This window comes from Leguminivora glycinivorella, chromosome 9 (genome assembly GCF_023078275.1).
Source record: "Leguminivora glycinivorella isolate SPB_JAAS2020 chromosome 9, LegGlyc_1.1, whole genome shotgun sequence".
NCBI classification, from domain to species: Eukaryota; Metazoa; Arthropoda; class Insecta; order Lepidoptera; family Tortricidae; genus Leguminivora; species Leguminivora glycinivorella.
In genome coordinates this window covers 11,263,907-11,285,533 of record NC_062979.1, presented here as the reverse complement: position 1 = coordinate 11,285,533, position 21,627 = coordinate 11,263,907, and the positions used below count along the sequence as shown (strand labels likewise).

General features: G+C 36.8%; 1 protein-coding gene across 2 annotated transcripts in view; it reads left to right on the top strand.

Moving 5' to 3' along the window:
• LOC125229463 overlaps window positions 1-21,627 on the top strand; it is a 60,762-nt gene that overhangs the window by 8,968 nt on the left and 30,167 nt on the right. The window contains exons 1-2 of one of the 2 annotated variants that reach the window (XM_048134308.1): window positions 5,939-6,035; window positions 14,197-14,314. In XM_048134308.1, coding sequence (XP_047990265.1) covers window positions 14,204-14,314 — 111 coding nt within the window. In that variant the 5' untranslated portion in view covers window positions 5,939-6,035; window positions 14,197-14,203. Of the gene's footprint in view, window positions 1-5,938; window positions 6,036-14,196; window positions 14,315-21,627 lie in introns of those variants that run through there. The other variant, XM_048134307.1, reaches the window with a different exon arrangement.

Below are 21,627 nucleotides of genomic sequence, written 5' to 3'. Positions count from 1 at the left end.
CTGTTTAATTATTATGTTTCTCACTGACATTGTATCGCAAAGTGGAAATTTCCAACGATCTCTGAATACAATAAAATGTAAAACACCTTAGCAAATAATTAACCGGGAGGCTTTCTCTTAATACAATCTTAATGGATTCACTAAAGTCTTATCAATAATAAACATTTTAATTTTATGACTTAAATTTAACTTCCAATTTTTCTTATCAGCATTTATGCATATTTATTTAGATGGCAATATGAGTAGATGTATCTCTATTATTTTGTGTAAAAAATATTGACAAAAATACATCTCTCAACATAATATTATATGATCAGAAACTGTATAGCTGGCTTGTGTTCCTTTTCTCCGACTTAAGCCTCTTATATCCATAAGAAAGTGTGGCTTATACGATAATTGAATAATTACTTGTATACATGTGACGTTCTACGTCTACACAGTCCTTAATTTAATTTAATTTATTTGTTTAATTAAGACATCAAATGGTCCAAGAAATGTGTTAGTTAAGTCGCTTATTATCTATGTTAGTAACAAAATCGAACAAGTAATATTTAATAATTAATAATTAAAAGTGACTTCGTCCTCTGACTCATTGGCCATAACAGCGGACCTCTTATGCTTCACGTGCAAAATACACATTTTTAATTTTTATCAAGATTTCTTCTTGGTATTTCGGATTTACATAATAATAAACAGAGCTCCGAAGGGTGAGACTATTTAATATGGCGTAAGACATGTCAAATTACCTCTAAGAGCTCTAGTACTGAACCTTATTGCATTTGAAGGCGGAACCTTTAAATTCGGAAAGCCTCATAAACAAGATAAGGTATAAATCGTCTTCGACACGGAGCGTAAGATCGCTTGCGCAGATCTTGCGCGAGTTATGGAAAGTCGCCGAGACGACTGGGACCACATTCCACGCGAAACGATCTGATTTATTTATGTTTTGTATCAAGGTTGTCGCGATGTATGGCTTCCTTGTTTGGGAACTTTTTTAAACCTTTAATGGATAGAAACGTGAATTGTGCTTATTCGTACTTTTGTATAGGTACCTACATAATCATACATATAGGCACTAAGTTTGTGATATTTAAATCATGGGTTGCCGATTATCTATTTTAAATTGCGATACAAGGAAATTTCGGCAAAGATGTAGATGTATTTTTTTATTCAACGTACAATATTTATGATATTCAGAGAAACTCATCATAATCAGAAGCTAACTTTTTTTTGATAAGCCGGAAAAATACACTAGAGGGAGTGGAAATCAAGGGGAGAGGACCTTGCCCAGCAGTGGGACACTATAACGGGCTAATTAAAAAAAACCGGCCAAGAGCGTGTCGGGCCACGCTCAGTGTAGGGTTCCGTAGTTTTCCGTATTTTTCTCAAAAACTACTGAATCTATCAAGTTCAAAACAATTTTCCTAGAAAGTCTTTATAAAGTTCTATTTTTGTGATTTTTTTCATATTTTTTAAACATATGGTTCAAAAGTTAGAGGGGGGGGACGCACTTTTTTTTTCCTTTAGGAGCGATTATTTCCGAAAATATTAATATTGTCAAAAAACGATCTTGGTAAACCCTTATTCATTTTTAAATACCTGTCCAACAATATATCACACGTTGGGGCTGGAACGAAAAAAATATCAGCCCCCACTTTACATGTTGGGGGGGTACCCTAATAAAACATTTTTTTCCATTTTTTATTTTTGCACTTTGTTGGCGTGATTGATATACATATTGATACCAAATTTCAGCTTTCTGGTGCTAACGGTTACTGAGATTATCCGCGGACGGACGGACGGACGGACAGACAGACATGGCGAAACTATAAGGGTTCCTAGTTGACTACGGAACCCTAAAAACTTATTTTATTCCTTTGACTAAACATGATTGTTCTGTCTTATCGAAAAATTGTTGAGGTTATATTTTAGTTCAGTTTATTTCAACATCAAATTGTAGGTAAGTTGAATAAAATATATATAAAATACATTTACATCTTTTTCGAAACTTGTATGATAAGTCAAGGGTCAAGAGTGTCAAGACAGATTGTCTACATACTACAAATTAAACTTAGTGCCTAAATGTATGAATATTTATGTACTTATACAAAAATATAAATATGTATGTACATTAAACGCTTTTTTTTTTAAACGCTTCTATCTATAACGTTATATTTATTCTAGAACACCATCGAAAATATACCAAACAAACTCAGCGAAAGTATATTTATAACGTGACATATATGTAGGTATGCGTGGGTCGATCACGTATGTCTAGGTAAAATCTATTGCTTGTTTGAAGAAATCTTGAACGGAAATGCATCAGGTTTAGCATACCTACAAAATAGTTTTTTTTTCAAATGAATTTAATTCGTCCTTCATGCTTAAAAAGCCAAATACTTAGATTTAATCGCAAAACTAATGAACCAAGCGTTTGACGGTTTTAATCTTCATTAAACGAAGCATTAACGCAGAATTAATTTAAAAGTTAAAACTATGAGGCAAGTCGTAAAACTCATTATAGCGTTTTATATTTATACCTAAACACTAAAAATTTGCCGGTTGCCATCTGCGGACGATGCTCATTTGAACGTCCATGTGACATTACACGGTGAAAGGTATCTTAAAGCCATCGGCGTTTACGACTTTATTACCGACGCCTCAATACTTACGCGGTATTAAACGACGTAAAAGTTTTGCCGCCATAAGATATTTTTTACTGTGGAATGTCGCATTTGATATCAGACGCGTAACAAGCTATTATTTAAAAATAGTATTAATTAAGAAGCAAGAGCTGTCGACTTCAACTTCCCTTGTTATAAAAAAACCGGCCAAGAGCGTGTCGGGCCACGCTCAGTGTAGGGTTCCGTAGTTTTTCGTATTTTTCTCAAAAACTACTGAACATATCAAAATAATTTTCCTAGAAAGTCTTTATAAAGTTCTACTTTTGTGATTTTTTTCATATTTTTTAAACATATGGTTCAAAAGTTAGAGGGGGGGGGGGCGCACTTTTTTTTTCCTTTAGGAGCGATTATTTCCGAAAATATTAATATTATCAAAAAACGATCTTAGTAACCCCTTATTCATTTTTAAATACCTATCCAACAATGTATCACACGTTGGGGTTGGAATGAAAAAAAATATCAGCCCCCACTTTACATGTAGGGGGGGTACCCTAATAAAACATTTTTTTCCATTTTTTATTTTTGCACTTTGTTGGCGTGATTGATATACATATTGGTACCAAATTTCAGCTTTCTAGTGCTTACGGTTACTGAGATTATCCGCGGACGGACGGACGGACGGACGGACAGACAGACATGGCGAAACTATAAGGGTTCCTAGTTGACTACGGAACCCTAAAAAACTAAATACTTAAGTCATCTTCAGATGCTACAAAACAATTAGGAGTATAACGAATGAATAAAACAGATGTTAAAAAGTACACACACACACACACACACACACACACACACACACACACACACACACACACACACACACACACACACACACACACACACACACACACACACACACACACACACACTGAAAGCAACACAAAGTTGAACGTTTTTAGTTTCGAAATAAGCTTTGTTTAGTATTTAGGTTTTTATACATTATTTAATGAGCAATCGTTATTTTAATTTTTATTATCACATCATCACGCTGAAACATATATAGCTTATACTCCTAAAGCTCCTTTAACTAATTATGAACTTTTTATGTGATTTTTAAGCGGATCTTTCTATAAGAACTTTCAGTGTTGTGTTAAAAAATAGTTATTTGTTATACAAGGGTGCAAAGTTGTATTTTAACGCCGAGTGTGGAATTGAAAAACGAGCAAGTGAAAGGATTCTATAGTTGAACCACGAGCGAAGCGAGTGGTTCGAGAATAGAATCCTGAACTTGCGAGTTTTTTAACACACGAGAAGTTAAATACATTTGCACCCCAGTGTAACACAAAACTTTTCCCCTCACTATAGCGAGGAAACTACAAAGCAAAAAATGCGTTTATCACTGCTTCCAGTAGTTCCACAGGTGGTAAATCATCTTTATTACTAGATTCACTTGCTTTTAGCAATTTTAAAGCAGTTAATTTGACTTTATTCAAGGTCAAATTACTTTACCCACTAGTGGATAAAATGCGTTTTTACCCGCTGGTATTAAAGGACAAAACACGTGTTTCCGAGCTAGTGAGGGGAAAATGGTAATTACTTGTGCTCAGTGTTCAATAAGTACTCGAAATAATACTGTCAATGTTACTTATCAATATAATAGAAAGGTCATTTATTTATAATAAATGACCTTTTTAGGGTTCCGTAGTCAACTAGGAACCCTTATAGTTTCGCCATGTCTGTCTGTCCGTCTGTCCGTCTGTCCGTCTGTCCGTCCGTCCGTCCGTCCGTCCGTCCGTCCGCGGATAATCTCAGTGACCGGTAGCAGTAGAAAGCTGAAATTTGGTATCAATATTGGACACCCTTGATTGCTAACTTAGTCCCTCCTACAGGCGCATAGGGGACAAATATGACTCATACACACTTTCATTAGTATTAATAGTAGCTATATCACATAATTTGTCACTGTCTATAAAGGACAAGATTTGAAAGTCAATTCAAAGTTTATTGCAAACAATTTTATAGTTCCTTAAGAACCATAAAATCACTTAAAACTTGAAAGTCAGAAGATTTCAACGACGCATTTCTGAGAACAAACGTAGCAACGAAATGAATGTCTAGCTAAACCAATTAGTGGCAACATCGCAATAATAATTAGTCTTACTTTGTAATATGCCGCATTGACCATAACTTAGTTGGCAGAGCGTAATAAGGAGGGTTTATTTAAAAAGTTGGGGGTTTCGGGTTTTATCAGAATATAAGTTCTTATTTGATTTATCGGTTGATTTCTCTTCTCGACTTTCTAGCCTAGTGATTCTCCTTAGGTAGCCTAGCCAATGATGATAGGTTCGAATGGTGCCGCTGCCGGTAAGGACACATAATATGTACAAATATTATTTGTAAGTAAAAAAACCGGCCAAGAGCGTGTCGGGCCACGCTCAGTGTAGGGTTCCGTAGTTTTTCGTATTTTTCTCAAAAACTACTGAACCTATCAAGTTCAAAACAATTTTCCTAGAAAGTCTTTACAAAGTTCTACTTTGGTGATTTTTTTCATATTTTTTAAACATATGGTTCAAAAGTTAGAGGGGGGGGACGCACTTTTTTTCCTTTAAGAGCGATTATTTCCGAAACTATTAATATTATCAAAAAATGATTTTAGTAAACCCTTATTAATTTTTAAATACCTATCCAACAATATATCACACGTTGGGGTTGAAATGAAAAAAAATATCAGCCCCCACTTTGCATGTAGGGGGGGTACCCTAATAAAACATTTTTTCCCATTTTTTATTTTTGTACTTTGTTGGCGGGATTGATATACATATTGGTACCAAATTTCAGCTTTCTAGTGCTTACGGTTACTGAGATTATCCGCGGACGGACGGACGGACGGACGGACGGACGGACAGACAGACATGGCGAAACTATAAGGGTTCCTAGTTGACTACGGAACCCTAAAAAATACAGATGTTGTTTCTCCCTGTGTCATGGTTGTTATGTATAAGGTTAGATTAGTTAAATTCAAATCAGTTCAGGCAAATGAATAGGTAATTGAATATTCGGCAAAATGTAATGTGTCATCTTCATCTTTTAAATTGTGTTGTGATGGGAATGGTCCATGCTTCCTTTTAATCTCCTTTATCATCATTGGCTTGCCCTTATCCCATTCATTATCCGTCAACAATAATCTTCTTGTTCTTATACAATTGCGTAACAATTTGAAATACAACAACAAATAGAATCCTTTGCTAAACCAGCTCAACCAGTGACGATTACCATAAACATTAACATTCGACATGGGCTATAAACATAACCGTGGCTTTGCGAACTTCAGTCGACATCAAGCTTCCTTAGTGCTACGTATTGAATACATCTGTCAACTTATAAGATTAGCTTTGCAGCGCTTTGAAGGAACTGGTAAGAAAGTGCATTTTTTGCCTAGAATTCCTATCTTCGCGTTTCGCCTAAGATACCTATCTTCGGCTTTATAAAATCTTTCTTCTTAACAATGTAATTATCTAGTGGTCCGTACGACCGGTCTGGCGCAGTCGGTAGTGACCCTGCCTGCTACGCCGCGGTCCCGGGTTCGAATCCCGGTAAGGGCATTTATTTGTGTGATGGGCACTGATATTTGTTCCTGAGTCATAGATGTTTATGTATATAAGTATTTATATATTATATATATCGTTGTCTGAGTACCCACAACACAAGCCTTCTTGAGCTTACTGTGGGCCTCAGTCAATCTGTGTAATAATGTCCTATATTTATTTATTTATTTTATTTAGTGGTGTTCTGTGGGACGTTAGAGGGCTCCTTTAGTTTTTTAAAAGCCTACATGTGTGCAAAGGCTTCCACTGTCCTCCGCTACTCGCCACGGCATTGTTCATGCTCCCGCCAGTCGCCACAAAATGAGACCCAGCGTACGTATACGTAGCCAAATGCACAAATGCTCACGATAATATTTGTTTAGTAGCTATCTAACTCTAGCGCTCTTGCGTATTGGCGCTACAAAGCAGACTGCATTTCTGTCGGCGTCTGGCGTCGACTATTGCCATTCGGCTACGTCGGCTCGTCTTTCCACCACCTCATTTTTGGCCTACCTCGGCCTCAGGTAATCTGTCGTTATCTCGGCTGTAGTCATGTTAAAAAGCAACTAGCTTTCATCATGGAGTTATCAGTAATTGTTATTTTGCTGCGGCGCCAGTCAGCTTGCTCCCGGGTTTATCTGCTATCACAGAATGTACACAACCCCACGCAAATACTTAAGAAGTCCATTTCGTCACGCTGAACTGATTACTTGTGCATAAACAAGTCCAAGTGTTGTGTAATTTTTATTATTAGTACATAATTATGTACATAGAACAGCTACAGGACTCAATGTTACCTTATAAAGTTCCAAAAAATATGAATAATTAATGTTTTCAAACAATATTAAAAACTGGCATAGTTACCTAGGTCCTTGAAGCATATATTTTTATTGCAAAAGTCACATTTTTGTCCGTGTATTGAGTAACAAATAAAAAACAAATATTGTCACACAAGTTGCAGAATAGACTAGAGCTATTTCACTGTCGTTCGATGTTTTATAGGGTTTTTTTCCTTTGTGCCCCCTTTTACTTTTAAGTAATTATGTATTAGTAAGTTTTTTTTTAAATTAGATACAATACACAAAACTAGAAAAATATACTGAACACCAATCAATTTATTATCATTTTTTCGTTCTCGTAGCAAGCGCCTATGTATTTGTGTAGTTACTCGAAATTTCGAAAATATACGTATTTTTTACGTTTTCTTTCAATAATTCCACCAATTTGGTTTCCCCTACGTAATATGCCAGCTGTTCTTCCACCTGCCGAGTCCGATTATACATCGCATCAAGCGTAAAGGGCGATATGGCGATATAGGGATATAGCGATTCACGTAAATTACAGTGCTTTGTTATCAGCAATATCTACTGCACAATCTGGCAGTCGATGGCGGGCTTTAACTAATAACTGCCTAATACTGCCATGTAGCGTACCAACTACTCACAATTACGATAATATTGGTTCAGTGGAAATCTCTACCAGTCTCTCTGAGACTATAACTGCATATTTTTCTCCTCACGTTTAAACCGATTTAAATGAAATTACCAAAGCAATAAAAACTTACCCTCAAAGGCGCCTAGCCTTTCAGAGGATAACATGCCCGGAAGACCCGGTCGCCTTTTTTTGTGTGTATGATATCTACATAATTACATATTTCAGTTTATTTTATGAAAAGTTTAGTATTTGCCATGCAATAAATCATGTAATGTATTAGTTTGCTTTGCTGGATTCCCAGACGCTCATCGTATTCATCGTAGCTCCTCGTTTTTTTGGTTTGAAATCTGAGTTAGTACACTCCCGGTGTTCTTAGGCCATGTTTTTCATGAAAATCGGTGCACTCTATCTCGGGGGCTTTTTTAAAATTTTAATTTTGTGATTAGGTTATTATACCATACAGCTACGACTGCCATGTATATTTACAATAACAAATGTGGCATAATATACCTTTTATATAAATCTTCATGAATTAAAAAACACACACAACGATCGTTTATCACGCACATGTTACATTATTATGACTATAGTTATTCCTTACATTATACTGGCAATAGCATATGGCTGACATGGTGGTCAAATGACGTACGACCCATTGTTCACATGTTCAATGTATGCAAATTACAATTATTTAAAGTGGGTACACGCTGTATAACTTAAGACTATGTTGCCGTTGAAATAAAAATAAAACGGAAATTGGAGATGACGTATTATGTTAACCTATTGTTACTTTTTTAGGATTCCGTAGTCAACCCTTATAGTTTCGCCATGTCATGTTAGCACGAGAAAGCTGAAATTTGGTACCAATACGAGTATGTATATCAATCACGCCAACAAAGTGGTTTTGCACATGCAAAGTGAGGAGTGATTTTTTTTGTTTCATTTTAACCCTAACGTGTGATATATTGTTGGATAGGTATTTAAAAATAAATAGGGGTTTACTAAAATCATTTTTTGATATTGTTAATATTTTCGGAAATAATCGCTCCAAAAGTTAAAAAAAATGTGTCCCCCCTTCTAACTTTTGAACCGAAAGTTTAAAAAATATGATAAAATCGTAAAAGTAAAACTTTATAAAGACTTTCTAGGAAAAATATTTTGAACTTAATAGGTTGAACAGTTTAAAAAAAAATACGGGAAACTACGAAACCCTACACTGAGCGTGGCCCGACACGCTCTTGGCTGGTTTTTACCCTCCGACCGAAAAGCTTTATCTTTTGGGCCACTGTGCCAAGTGCCTTTATCAGAAAACTAATATACATATAGGCTTCGCCGCGATTAGATCTGATCCGAGTCATTACTATACTACAATTCAATTATTAATCAATTTCCATTCAATTTAGATAAAGAGAGAATTGAAATCTTACAATGCGCAGAATATGATCAGGCCCCGTAGCCGAATGGAATTTCTACGACACGAAACGAAAACGAAACGCCGCGAAAGGTAGTCTGGCTCTGTCGCGCCAATACGCAGATCGATAGAGATAGATATCTACGAGCGAGCGTTTCGTATCGTGAGCGTTTGTGCATTCGGCTACGCACGCAGGCCTCAGATGTACTTATTAAACATAATATACTTTTACATAATTGACGACCGGTCTGGCCTAGCGCGTAGTGACCCTGCCTGCTACGCCGCGGTCCCGGGTTCGAATCCCGGTAAGGGCATTTATTTGTGTGATGAGCACAGATATTTGTTCCTGAGTCATGGATGTTTTCTATGTATATAAGTATTTGTATATTATATATAAGGTCCTAATTTATTAGTTGCAGATATTTTAACACATGATACTTTACATTAAAATAATTAACTTTAAATAAAAATTAAGAAATCTTTTCATGTAACTTTTTTGATTTCATTTTCCTAACAAAAAAATTAATTATAATTTCGTCTAAAAAAAATCATCATGTGCATTATCACATGTCACAATAACACTGATGTCTGTCATGTCATGTCGTTGTAAATGTCGTAAAGGTTCGGCGGGAAAACTGCACATGTCATTGAAGTGGCCAGTTACAGTTTGGTTAAGTGGTACGTAAAAGAGGTACTAGAATCTGTTTAATGAGTTTTCATTTAATAATCACATAAACAGGGTGTTTTTACGTAGCAAATTTGTTTTTCCGCTTTCTCCAAAAAAACATCGTAAAAGCTATAATGTTTCACGGTTTAATATACTCCAGAGACCGAGTACTATCAGCTGTAAAAATATCTGCATCTAATAAATTAGGACCTTATATATCGTTGTCTGAGTACCCACAACACAAGCCTTCTTGAGCTTACCGTGGGACTCGGTCAATCTGTGTAAGAGTGTCCTGCACGGGTAGCATGGTCGCGCGGTAGACGATAAAATATCAGGCCGTACCTATCGCACTATTAGTAAGTGCGATAGGGACGGCCAGATATATCGGCCTGTAATATTTAATATTTATTTTATTTATTTATTAATATATGATATTATTTATATCGACTAGAACATGCAACATAAATATAACTTGTTTATACTCTGTAAACGATTATTGATCCCGGAAACTAAAGACAGTATTAATTATAATACGACATATGATGTGTCGCCGCTTTACTTCTTATCATAGGAGTACGTATCCATATCCATACTAATATTATAAATGGGAAAAAGTGCGTGTCTGTTTGTTTGTCCGTCTTTCACGGCAAAAGGGAGCGACGTATTGACATGATTTTTTAACTGGAGGTAGTTGAAGGGTTGGAAAGTGACATAGGCTACTTTTTGTCTCTCTAACCCCCCACTTCTCTAAATGGGGGGGGGGGGTGGAAGTTTGTATGGAGCGTACTGCAGTTTTCTAATTTAACGCGGGCGAAGCCGCGGCAAAAGCTAGTACAATATATTTAAAATACATACGTTCTGCAAAAATATTTTATCATAAAACATAATTAGGATACGATGTCTTAAAACTATTAAAAAGTAACCAAATTTCAAGTAATGGAACAACGTTACTTTAATTTTTGGCTTGTAGCCAAGAGTACAAGGGTTGACGCACCGTGGTGAACGATATTACGATACTTGACTAGCTCTGTCGCACCAAGACGTGACGTAAGAGCGATATAGCTATCTACGATACGCTACGCTACGGAACAAATTTGTACTTTTAGCTAAGGGCCCTGAATTAATGACCACTAACCACGTGGCTACTTAAAAACACAAACCAATAGTTCTTTTAAAATATGTATTTTAATTTACTTCTTCCCCACTTGCAAGTTGAAGTTAGACTTGAAAGCCTTGCCTCGTAGAGGTTACAACTCTTATCAGTGCAGTGCGGGTCGCCCGGTCATCGGTCCACATAACACTTGTTCAATAGACTTATCAGTACTAAAATTCACTGGATTTTTCCACTCACTGCTGGTTCCCACAGCAAATAACTATACATATTGTGTAGGCGAATCGAAAATTTGCGGCTGTGCCATAATACAAAGTATGCGAGTTACCTATCCAACTTTAAGTGCGTTTTCACATTATCCGATCCGATATCGGATGTACGACCCATACTCCATACATTTAAGCAGCCATCTTTTATTTTTCCTTGGAAATCCTTCCGACATCCGATATCGGATCGGATAATGTGAAAATGCACTAAGAGTATGCATCAAAATATTAGTTCTAAATACAAAATGTAGTGCGAAATGTGACGTTACGTTTGAAGAAATGTCATTTTTGACACTGACGTAATATTCGATCCATGTGGTATCTAGAGCTAATATTTCACGTATTCAAAAGTTTGAATCGAGCTGATATTCATTATCTTGCTCTTGCTCTAGTTTGATGGCTAATATTGAAATGTAAATTTTAGAAAGTAAAGTAAAGTGGGGATCCCCAAGAATTCGAAATACATAGTAATAGTAACTTTACATACCTACTTATGACCTAATATAATCTTAGGAAGTATACATAATTAATAGGCAGGCATACCTAATTGTTCGCATGCAAATAAGGGACTAATTATCCAATTGAGAAGCATCCAGATATTAATCAAAATTAAAACATAGTGAAATTACTAGTAAAAAGAACACGTTAATTGTTATCTGGCACCATAGCCGAATGGCATTTCTGCGAAACGAAACGACGCAGAAATGTAGTCTGGCTCTGTCGCGCCAATACGCAAGAGCGATAGAGATAGATAGCGACGAAAGAGATATTATCGTGAGCGTTTGTGTGTTCGGCTACGCACACTGATCACTCGAGCAGTTCTTAGATTAATAGGTGTATAAGAGAGAGATAGATTAATAAGTATAATATCTAAGAACTGCTCGAGTGATCTTCTAATGTTAATGGCAATAACTAATGACTTAAATAATCTAATAAGATAGTTGTGCATATTGTCATCGATTTTTAATCAGCAATAATTTGCTATTATTGCAACATTATGTTTATAAACAAACACATACATATAATATATGTTTCTGAACACATTATAATCGTGCGTCAGATATCCTATGGCCATTACTTAACGAGCACATTGTATGAGTAAATAATATTTAATCAGTTGTATGTTAATGTATCAGCATATATTTTACCGCGTCATGTGATGTTCGTAGTTCATACATATACATATAATATGTGAATGTCAAAACGTAAATTGCGTCGTCTTTATCGTCTAGATCAATTTTAGTATTTACAGAATCTGAAAATATGTTTTTAAAAAGTAAAAAGTGCGAAGAAGCGAGAGCGACACTAACTGGTTATGCTGCACCAATAGCATATATATATGGTCGCGCGATAAACGATGAAACATCAGGCCGTCTCTATCGCACTTACATATAGTTCGAAAGGGACGGCCTTTATCGCGCGACCATATTTGCCTGCCTGGTACATTCAGCCAAAAAAGTGGATTACCACTTTTCGACCTTTACATGTTTCAAATAGAGTCGAAAACTGGTAAACCACTTTCTTCGCTGACTGTACTTTAAGATCGCGGATAGCTCATGATTTTATTTAATATCTTTATAAAATAAAAGAATAAGCTTTTTGCGAACACGCTGGTAAGTATGTAGTTGCAAGCGTCTATATGCTTAGTGTCTGTGTTTGCTTACCATCAGGCGGGCCGTATTATACCTGTTGTGTGGTATAAAAAAATGAGATTACGTTATTGAGGTATAAGGTTCGATCATCCGCTGAGTATTACTGAGTATTGAACCTTTACAATGTCATTTAGATTATCGCTATACGATTTTCGAACGACTCATGAAACGAAACGCTATGCGATAGGGATAGATACACGATAGATATCTACGAGCGTTTCGTTTCGTGAGCGTTTGTGCCATTCGGCTACGCACCCTGTTCACTTCCTCTTACTTTGCAATTGCAGATGCTACTTAGTGTCACGCTAGGGGCACAAGGTCGCAACTTAAGTTTTCATGAATGGTAATTAGCAGGAAAACTATTCGGCTATCGATAGTGATAAATCAATGGTTTTTCGCTTATGTTTCTTTGACCGTGCGTTAATCTTTGTTTCACCTTGGAAACAAATCTTGGTAGGTTGTATTTCTCTATAGAGAAATGCAGTCTGTAGCTACTAACTTTTCTGACTCTAATAAGTAAAATATTAGAGTCAGTAGTCTAAAATGCAACTGTTCCATTTTTTTATGTTTTACAATGTTTTCATTATTAATTAGAGTCTCCACTTGTTATATATGGCACGAGTGTTCAGTGGATACATGTTGAACTCGACTTAATAGTGTAGTAATGGAAAAAATGGATCAGTTACAATTGTCGCCTAGTCGGGATTTGCGGCGCTGTATTTTATGGTACAGATTTTATGCTGAGATTTTATCTGTCGTTTTGTTATTTGGGAAATTTTAAATGTCAACATGTCGGTAGTATATAATCAGAAACATACTTCTTAGAGACTTAAGGACGTTTGTCCCTTTCCGACGTATTGGTGTGATAGAAAAAGACAAACGAACTTTATCGCCTTGATAATAACCACAGATGTCATATATACCATAGATCAAGCCAACGTATCTACTTAGCGTGTCAAATGAGCTCAGTGAAATCCACTGAGTTGTCCGTCTTTACTCGCAGCTTGCAGCTTTCGGGCGTCAATTTTTGTAAGTTGAAGTCAACCAAAACATAAAAAATGCCTCGTTACGTGATATTCAATTGCAACAACACAAAAATTATGAACAATCAAGAGCCTGAGACATATTTAAAATTACAGGCAAGAATCAACTTCAGTACAAAATTTGACACGCTCGGCCCCTATACAAATATATGAATTTGTTTCTTCTATCTAAATTAAGTTCTGTGATAATAACTTTAAAGTACGATTATGATTTATGAATAAGGAGGTTAGCATCTTACTATCTGCCGGCCTAGCAGAAGTGACAATCATTGACGCTACATGGCGATCAAAACACAGTCTGGCTCTGTTACGCAACTGCAGAAGAGCGATAGGGTGAGATATTCTGGGTACCCGGTATAATACGTTTCTAAGAATTAATTTACTTATATTTATGTTTTTGGTTTCAGATCCACGATGGTGGTGCGAGTAGCAACAGACGAGCGTCCGTTCGAGACGCCGTCATCTGACGAGAGCGGACTCGGTCGCGATTCTCCAAGCGAGGAGTCGGAACCAGAGGCAGCACTGGTAACTACCCTACATCCCTACAAACTAATATAATAACTAATATTAAATAGCTAGCAACTTTACCCGGATCCTATTTGGGTGCTGCCGATACTCGGTGGTTGTAATTAGATGGTAATGAGTCATTAATGACTTAATGAATGACATAATACACGTGTCATGTGAGACGTTCCGAATTTCGTCCAGCACGGGAAGCATGGTCGCGCGATAGACGATAAAATAGCAGGCCGTCCCTATCGCACTATTCGGTCTGATATTTTATCGTCTATCGCGCGACCATGCTTCCCGTGCTGAGCCGCCTAAACTTTATAAGTATACTCGTTCATTTTATTTCTTTGTAAGTCCACACCCCACTGAACCGCACTGCATTCAGACATAATAATCGTTTAATTAACGTCTTTATATCACTGAATTGTTCCTTAACCTGCTTTTCTGTTGGCATCTTTATAAAGGTACTATATCAAAAAAATAAAAAGGTTTCATTATCTAGAATACCTTTTACTACTATAATAAAAATAAAATGCATCTGACATTTCACTTTTGACAAACGTAACTTCAAAGCTTTAAATTTTAAAAATTCAACATGGTCTAAAGATTACAATATATTACAAAAAATACATGGGGTTCACTTAATACCTTGAACCCCATGTTACAGTTTACTACCCTGGTCGCGCTAGCAGTGGCACTTCATATAGCCCTTGTTTTCATCGGTTTTGATAAAGTGGAAAGGATTCCCAAGAAAAAAGAGATAAGTCGTCCAGAGACATGTGTGCCATCGTGCAGTTGTTATAAGAAATAATAACCCGTATGAATTAAAGACTAGAAAAGCTCAAAAACGTCAAAAAAAATCGTAACGGGGTTTTTAACATGACAGTAAAATCTAAAAGTGAGAAAAGGAAGAGGTATTTGCGAAGCGCGGCACAGAGTGTCATAAACGGGTGCCTACTCGGTGTGGTGACCCTCGCATTTTCTGAACTGATCCTGACCGTGCTCCTGTTGCTGCTGTAGAAGGTCAAGATGGCTGTACAAAGAGCTTGGAAGCGGCGGAAACAGATTATGTCGAAAACAGCTGATGTTGTTCTAGAAACTTGTGCTTGGGCGCTACTAGCAGTAGGCATGTACATCATTCTTGCAGGGTAACATAACGTGTAAAATAGATAAAATAGTCATGTGGCCTTCAATTTTGTAAATCCAGTGTTAAATAAAAATATATTGTAATCATTTAAGGGTTTCATTCAAGTTGGTAGTTCCATTGATAGTTACAAGAAACGTTAGGTAAGCAATTAGTTAGTTGATTAATTGATTGTCTATGGGGTAAGCTTATTGGTGTTAGGGTGGCAACAGTAAACGGCAAACTGACGAGGCCGGGCTTTGGACAAGGTCACAAGGAAACGGCTAAGATTAGGAAACTAACTTAGGATAGGTTTTTTATTGAAGTGGATGTCAGGTAATTACCAGGAAGGTTATCAAAGAGTTATCGGTCATTTAAGACTTGTTACACATCTACATAGCTTCCAACCATTTAACCGCCATAAGAATACAATATTATATCCATCTCATTTCGCCGAAGTCTGATAAATAAGACAAATCTTCGTATAATTTGTACCACCTGTGGTGTTAGCTGTTGTCTTAGCGGTTAAAAGGTGTAGGCAGGTCAAGTTTTTTTTTACACGATTTCGTAAGCATACAATCTCAATTTCAAAATACCTCTTTATGAGACCGCACGTGATCAATAAGTATAATCTTAAAATAATGCCCCTCTATATATATGGACGCGTGCTCTCGTACCTAATAGCGCTATGACAAAAAAAGGCGATATATTGTAAAATGCACAATATTTATCGACAAAATTGTACACTTTACTCATACTAAAAGACAGTGAAAGTACTTGTTTCAGTTAGAACATCTTATTAACTGTCGGTTAAATAAAAAACATATGAAAAAAAAAAGCTTTTTCAATTAGTAATGATTGTTTTTCTGATGCTCGTTTAGGAAAAACCGCGTGAAGCACAGAATTCGGAGCTCTTATTATGTACAATTTGATAAGATCACTCTCATAAATGAGGTAAATTTAAGTTCCAAATATCTTGTACTTAAGGCCCATTAAACAATATTTATCATTTAATCCTTTGAAATTGAGAAATTGAAAGTAAAACGAACTCAATTTTGTCTTGAAAATACATCGAAACAAGTGATCATTTCTCCGAAAATCTACATGTTATCGAAGTTATTTTAGTATATAAATAATCTGCACAATGTGCTTAAACTGCTGTTATCCATTTGTCGTTATAATATTTTATCATGATTTTTTGCCAATTTTTTGAAAACTAGCCTTCCTGTCGCTATTTTACCGGCGACGGACGCCTGCGATTTCAGTGCCGCGCCGGAGCTCGAGCAGGTAAGACGTATGTCGCTTTGGTCTCCGAGTTTTCATCGCAAACGTCGAGAATATTTATTGTTGTGTGGGTCGGACGCCTTGTTTCTACACGGGCTATCCTCGCATTGTGTGTGTGTAAACAGCGACCAACGAATTTGATCCTAGATCCGTAAATATTTGCTTTTGTAATACTTTGTTATGTTTGAATGTTAAAGTATTACAACGTTGTGATGATAAAAATGTGAAAATTACAATACGGTCAAGATGATAAGACACATCAAGATGGTACTCGGGATCTGATGATGGAGCCAGAAGGTGGTCACCAGTACCAGTGAACCATGTAAGTAAACGACTTCGTGTTTAGGCTCGTTGGGTTCGTCTCAACAAGACCTTTGACAAGAGGTGGTACTCAGGGTCTGATGATGGAGCCAGATGGTGGTCACCAGTACCAATGAACCATATTACTATACCCAGAGATGGGGAAATCGTAATCGATTCCGGATTACACGATTACTTGATTTTACTTTGTAATCTGACACTACTGGGTGTCAGATTACTTGTAATGTAATCAAGTGAAACGGTAAATTACCATTACATGTAAAGGAATCACTAATCATCTATACAATCATTACTATTACCAATAACTCGGAATCATAGTCGATTCAAAATAACTGAAATTATTGACTTGATTACTTTCAGATTACGAATATGTAGTACCTCAGATTGCCGACTGTCACTTTGACACAAAAGTCATCATGGGTGTCGTAAAATAGGTTTTAGGGGGTGCTGATTCCAAAATTAATGACCAATGTGGAATCTGACATTGCACATTGCTGACTGTCACTTTGACACAAAAGTCGTCATAGGTGTCGTAAAATAGGTTTTAGGGGGTGCTGATTCCAAAATTAATGACCAATGTTCAATCTGACATTGCTGACTGTCACTCTGACACAAAAGTCGTCATGGGTGTCGTAAAATAGGTTTTAGGGGGTGCTGATTCCAAAATTAATGACCAATGTTCAATCTGACATTGCTGACTGTCACTCTGACACAAAAGTCGTCATGGGTGTCGTAAAATAGGTTTTAGGGGGTGCTGATTCCAAAATTAATGACCAATGTTCAATCATACATTGCTGACTGTCACTCTGACACAAAAGTCGTCATGGGTGTCGTAAAATAGGTTTTAGGGGGTGCTGATTCCAAAATTAATGACCAATGTGGAATCTGACATTGCTGACTGTCACTTTGACACAAAAGTCGTCATGGGTGTCGTAAAATAGGTTTTAGGAGGTGCTGATTCCAAAATTAATGACCAATGTTCAATCTGACATTGCTGACTGTCACTCTGACACAAAAGTCGTCATGGGTGTCGTAAAATAGGTTTTAGGGGGTGCTGATTCAAAAATTAATGACCAATTTGGAATCTGACATTGCTGATTGTCACTTTGACACAAAAGTCGTCATGGGTGTCGTAAAATAGGTTTTAGGGGGTGCTGATTCCAAAATTAATGACCAATGTGGAATCTGACATTGCTGACTGTCACTTTGACACAAAAGTCGTCATGGGTGTCGTAAAATAGGTTTTAGGGGGTGCTGATTCCAAAATTAATGACCAATGTTCAATCTGACATTGCTGACTGTCACTCTGACACAAAAGTCGTCATGGGTGTCGTAAAATAGGTTTTAGGGGTGCTGATTCCAAAATTAATGACCAATGTTCAATCATACATTGCTGACTGTCACTCTGACACAAAAGTCGTCATGGGTGTCGTAAAATAGGTTTTAGGGGTGCTGATTCCAAAATTAATGACCAATGTGGAATCTGACATTGCTGACTGTCACTTTGACACAAAAGTCGTCATGGGTGTCGTAAAATAGGTTTTAGGAGGTGCTGATTCCAAAATTAATGACCAATGTTCAATCTGACATTGCTGACTGTCACTCTGACACAAAAGTCGTCATGGGTGTCGTAAAATAGGTTTTAGGGGTGCTGATTCAAAAATTAATGACCAATTTGGAATCTGACATTGCTGATTGTCACTTTGACACAAAAGTCGTCATGGGTGTCGTAAAATAGGTTTTAGGGGGTGCTGATTCCAAAATTAATGACCAATGTGGAATCTGACATTGCTGACTGTCACTTTGACACAAAAGTCGTCATGGGTGTCGTAAAATAGGTTTTAGGGGGTGCTGATTCCAAAATTAATGACCAATGTTCAATCTGACATTGCTGACTGTCACTCTGACACAAAAGTCGTCATGGGTGTCGTAAAATAGGTTTTAGGGGGTGCTGATTCCAAAATTAATGACCAATGTTCAATCATACATTGCTGACTGTCACTCTGACACAAAAGTCGTCATGGGTGTCGTAAAATAGGTTTTCGGGGGTGCTGATTCCAAAATTAGTGACCAATTTGGAATCTGACATTGCTGACTGTCACTTTGACACAAAAGTCGTCATGGGTGTCGTCAAATAGGTATCCGGAGGTGTTTGAAAACTAATGACCAATTTGGAATCTGACACTGTTGACTGTCACTTTGACACAAAAGTGATCATGGGTGTCTTCAAATAGGTTTTCATGGGTACTGATCTCAATATTAATGATCAATTTGGAATCTGACATTGCTGACTGTCACTTTGACATAAAAGTCGTTATGGGTGTCGTCAAATAGGTTTCCAGGGGTACTGTGCAATGTCAGGTTCCAAATCGGTCATAACTTTTTAAATCATTTCATTAATTTTGGAATCAGTACCCCCTAAAAACTATTTGACTACACCCATGATTCCTTTTGTGTCAAAATGACAATTAGCACTGTGAGATTCCAAAATAGTCGTTAATTTTGGAATCAGCACCCCCGGAAACTTTTTTGACGACACCCATGACGACTTTTGTGTCAAAGTGACAGTCAGCAATGTCAAGATTCCAAATCGGTCATTAATTTTCAAATCAGCACCTCCGGAAACCTATTTGACGACACCCATGATGACTTTTGTGTCAAAGTGACAGTCAGCAATGTTAGATTCCACATTAGTCATTATTTTTGGAATCAGCACCCCTAAAACCTATTTTACGACACCCATGATGACTTTTGTGTCAAAGTGGCAGTCAGCAATGTTAGATTCCACATTGGTCATTATTTTTGGAATCAGCACCCCCTAAAACCAATTTTACGACACCCATGACGACTTTTGTGTCAAAGTGACAGTCAGCAATGTCAGATTCCACATTGTTCATTAATTTTGGAATCAGCACCCCGCAAACCTATTTGACGACACCCATGACGACTTTTGTGTCAAAGTGACAGTCAGCAATGTCAGATTCCACATTAGTCATTAATTTTGGAATCAGCACCCCCTAAAACCAATTTTACGACACCCATGACGACTTTTGTGTCAAAGTGACAGTCAGCAATGTCAGATTCCACATTGTTCATTAATTTTGGAATCAGCACCCCCGCAAACCTATTTGACGACACCCATGACGACTTTTGTGTCAAAGTGACAGTCAGCAATGTCAGATTCCACATTGGTCATTAATTTTGGAATCAGCACCCCCTAAAACCAATTTTACGACACCCATGACGACTTTTGTGTCAAAGTGACAGTCAGCAATGTCAGATTCCACATTGTTCATTAATTTTGGAATCAGCACCCCCTAAAACCTATTTTACGACACCCATGACGACTTTTGTGTCAAAGTGACAGTCAGCAATGTCAGATTCCACATTGTTCATTAATTTTGGAATCAGCACCCCGCAAACCTATTTGACGACACCCATGACGACTTTTGTGTCAAAGTGACAGTCAGCAATGTCAGATTCCACATTGGTCATTAATTTTTGAATCAGCACCCCCTAAAACCTATTTTACGACACCCATGATGACTTTTGTGTCAAAGTGACAGTCAGCAATGTCAGATTCCAAATCGGTCATTAATTTTTAAATCAGCACACCCGAAAACCTATACTCGTGGTATATGCACTTGAAATGTGAAAGTGAAAATGCTAGAATGACATGTAAACCACGAAGTTGTATAGTCATATTGTTCATTGGTATTGGTGACCACCATGGCTCCATCATCAGACCCTGAGCACCACCTTGAAGTAATTAGAATTGTATTTGTCTTATTTTATCATCATATTAATATATACTTTACTCTAATACTTATCATATAACAAAAGCAAATATTTGGGATGGGATCTACTTTTATAATTATTACTTTAATTTTTTAAATAAATTTTAACATAATTGATATTATTTCGCGCTATATTCTCGTATTTTCGTACAAAATAATGTTTATTAGAAACCAAAAGTTTATATCGAGATAGTAGATTGTGGTTGTTATCAAAATTCCATAGAAAGGATCAAGATTGTTTTGTCCATTATTGTAGTGCGAGCGAGTGATAAGACGTGCTAGAAAGGGTCGGCATATTGGGCTCGCGCGGCGGGTAAAATACCTAATTTCGCCCGACGCCGAAATGTTATAACGCTCTTAAAGACTACCTCTAGATTCGAACAAATCTGAGCGTCTTTCATAAAGACTCATGAATGACTAGCTTTTGCCCGCGGCTTCGCTTGCGTTAGAAAGAGACAAAATGTAGCCTATCTTACTCTCCATCCCTCAACTGTCTCCACTTAAAAAATCGGACAACACTGAAAGATGGACAAACAGACACACACTTGTCCATTTATAATATTAAATAAATAATATGAATACTATTTATAAACAGGTATACCTACAGAAAAAAATCTAGGTATTTTTTGTGTAAAACTTTTTGGTCATGAACAGTCCGTAATATAAACTTTTCGGACAACATACTCCAAAGACTGAAAGAATTAAGTAAAAGAACAATCATATTATCGGGCAACATCTTAACGTAAATACTTCAACTTCAAAATGTCATCACGCTACTCTTTTCTCCTAAATTATTCAACTGA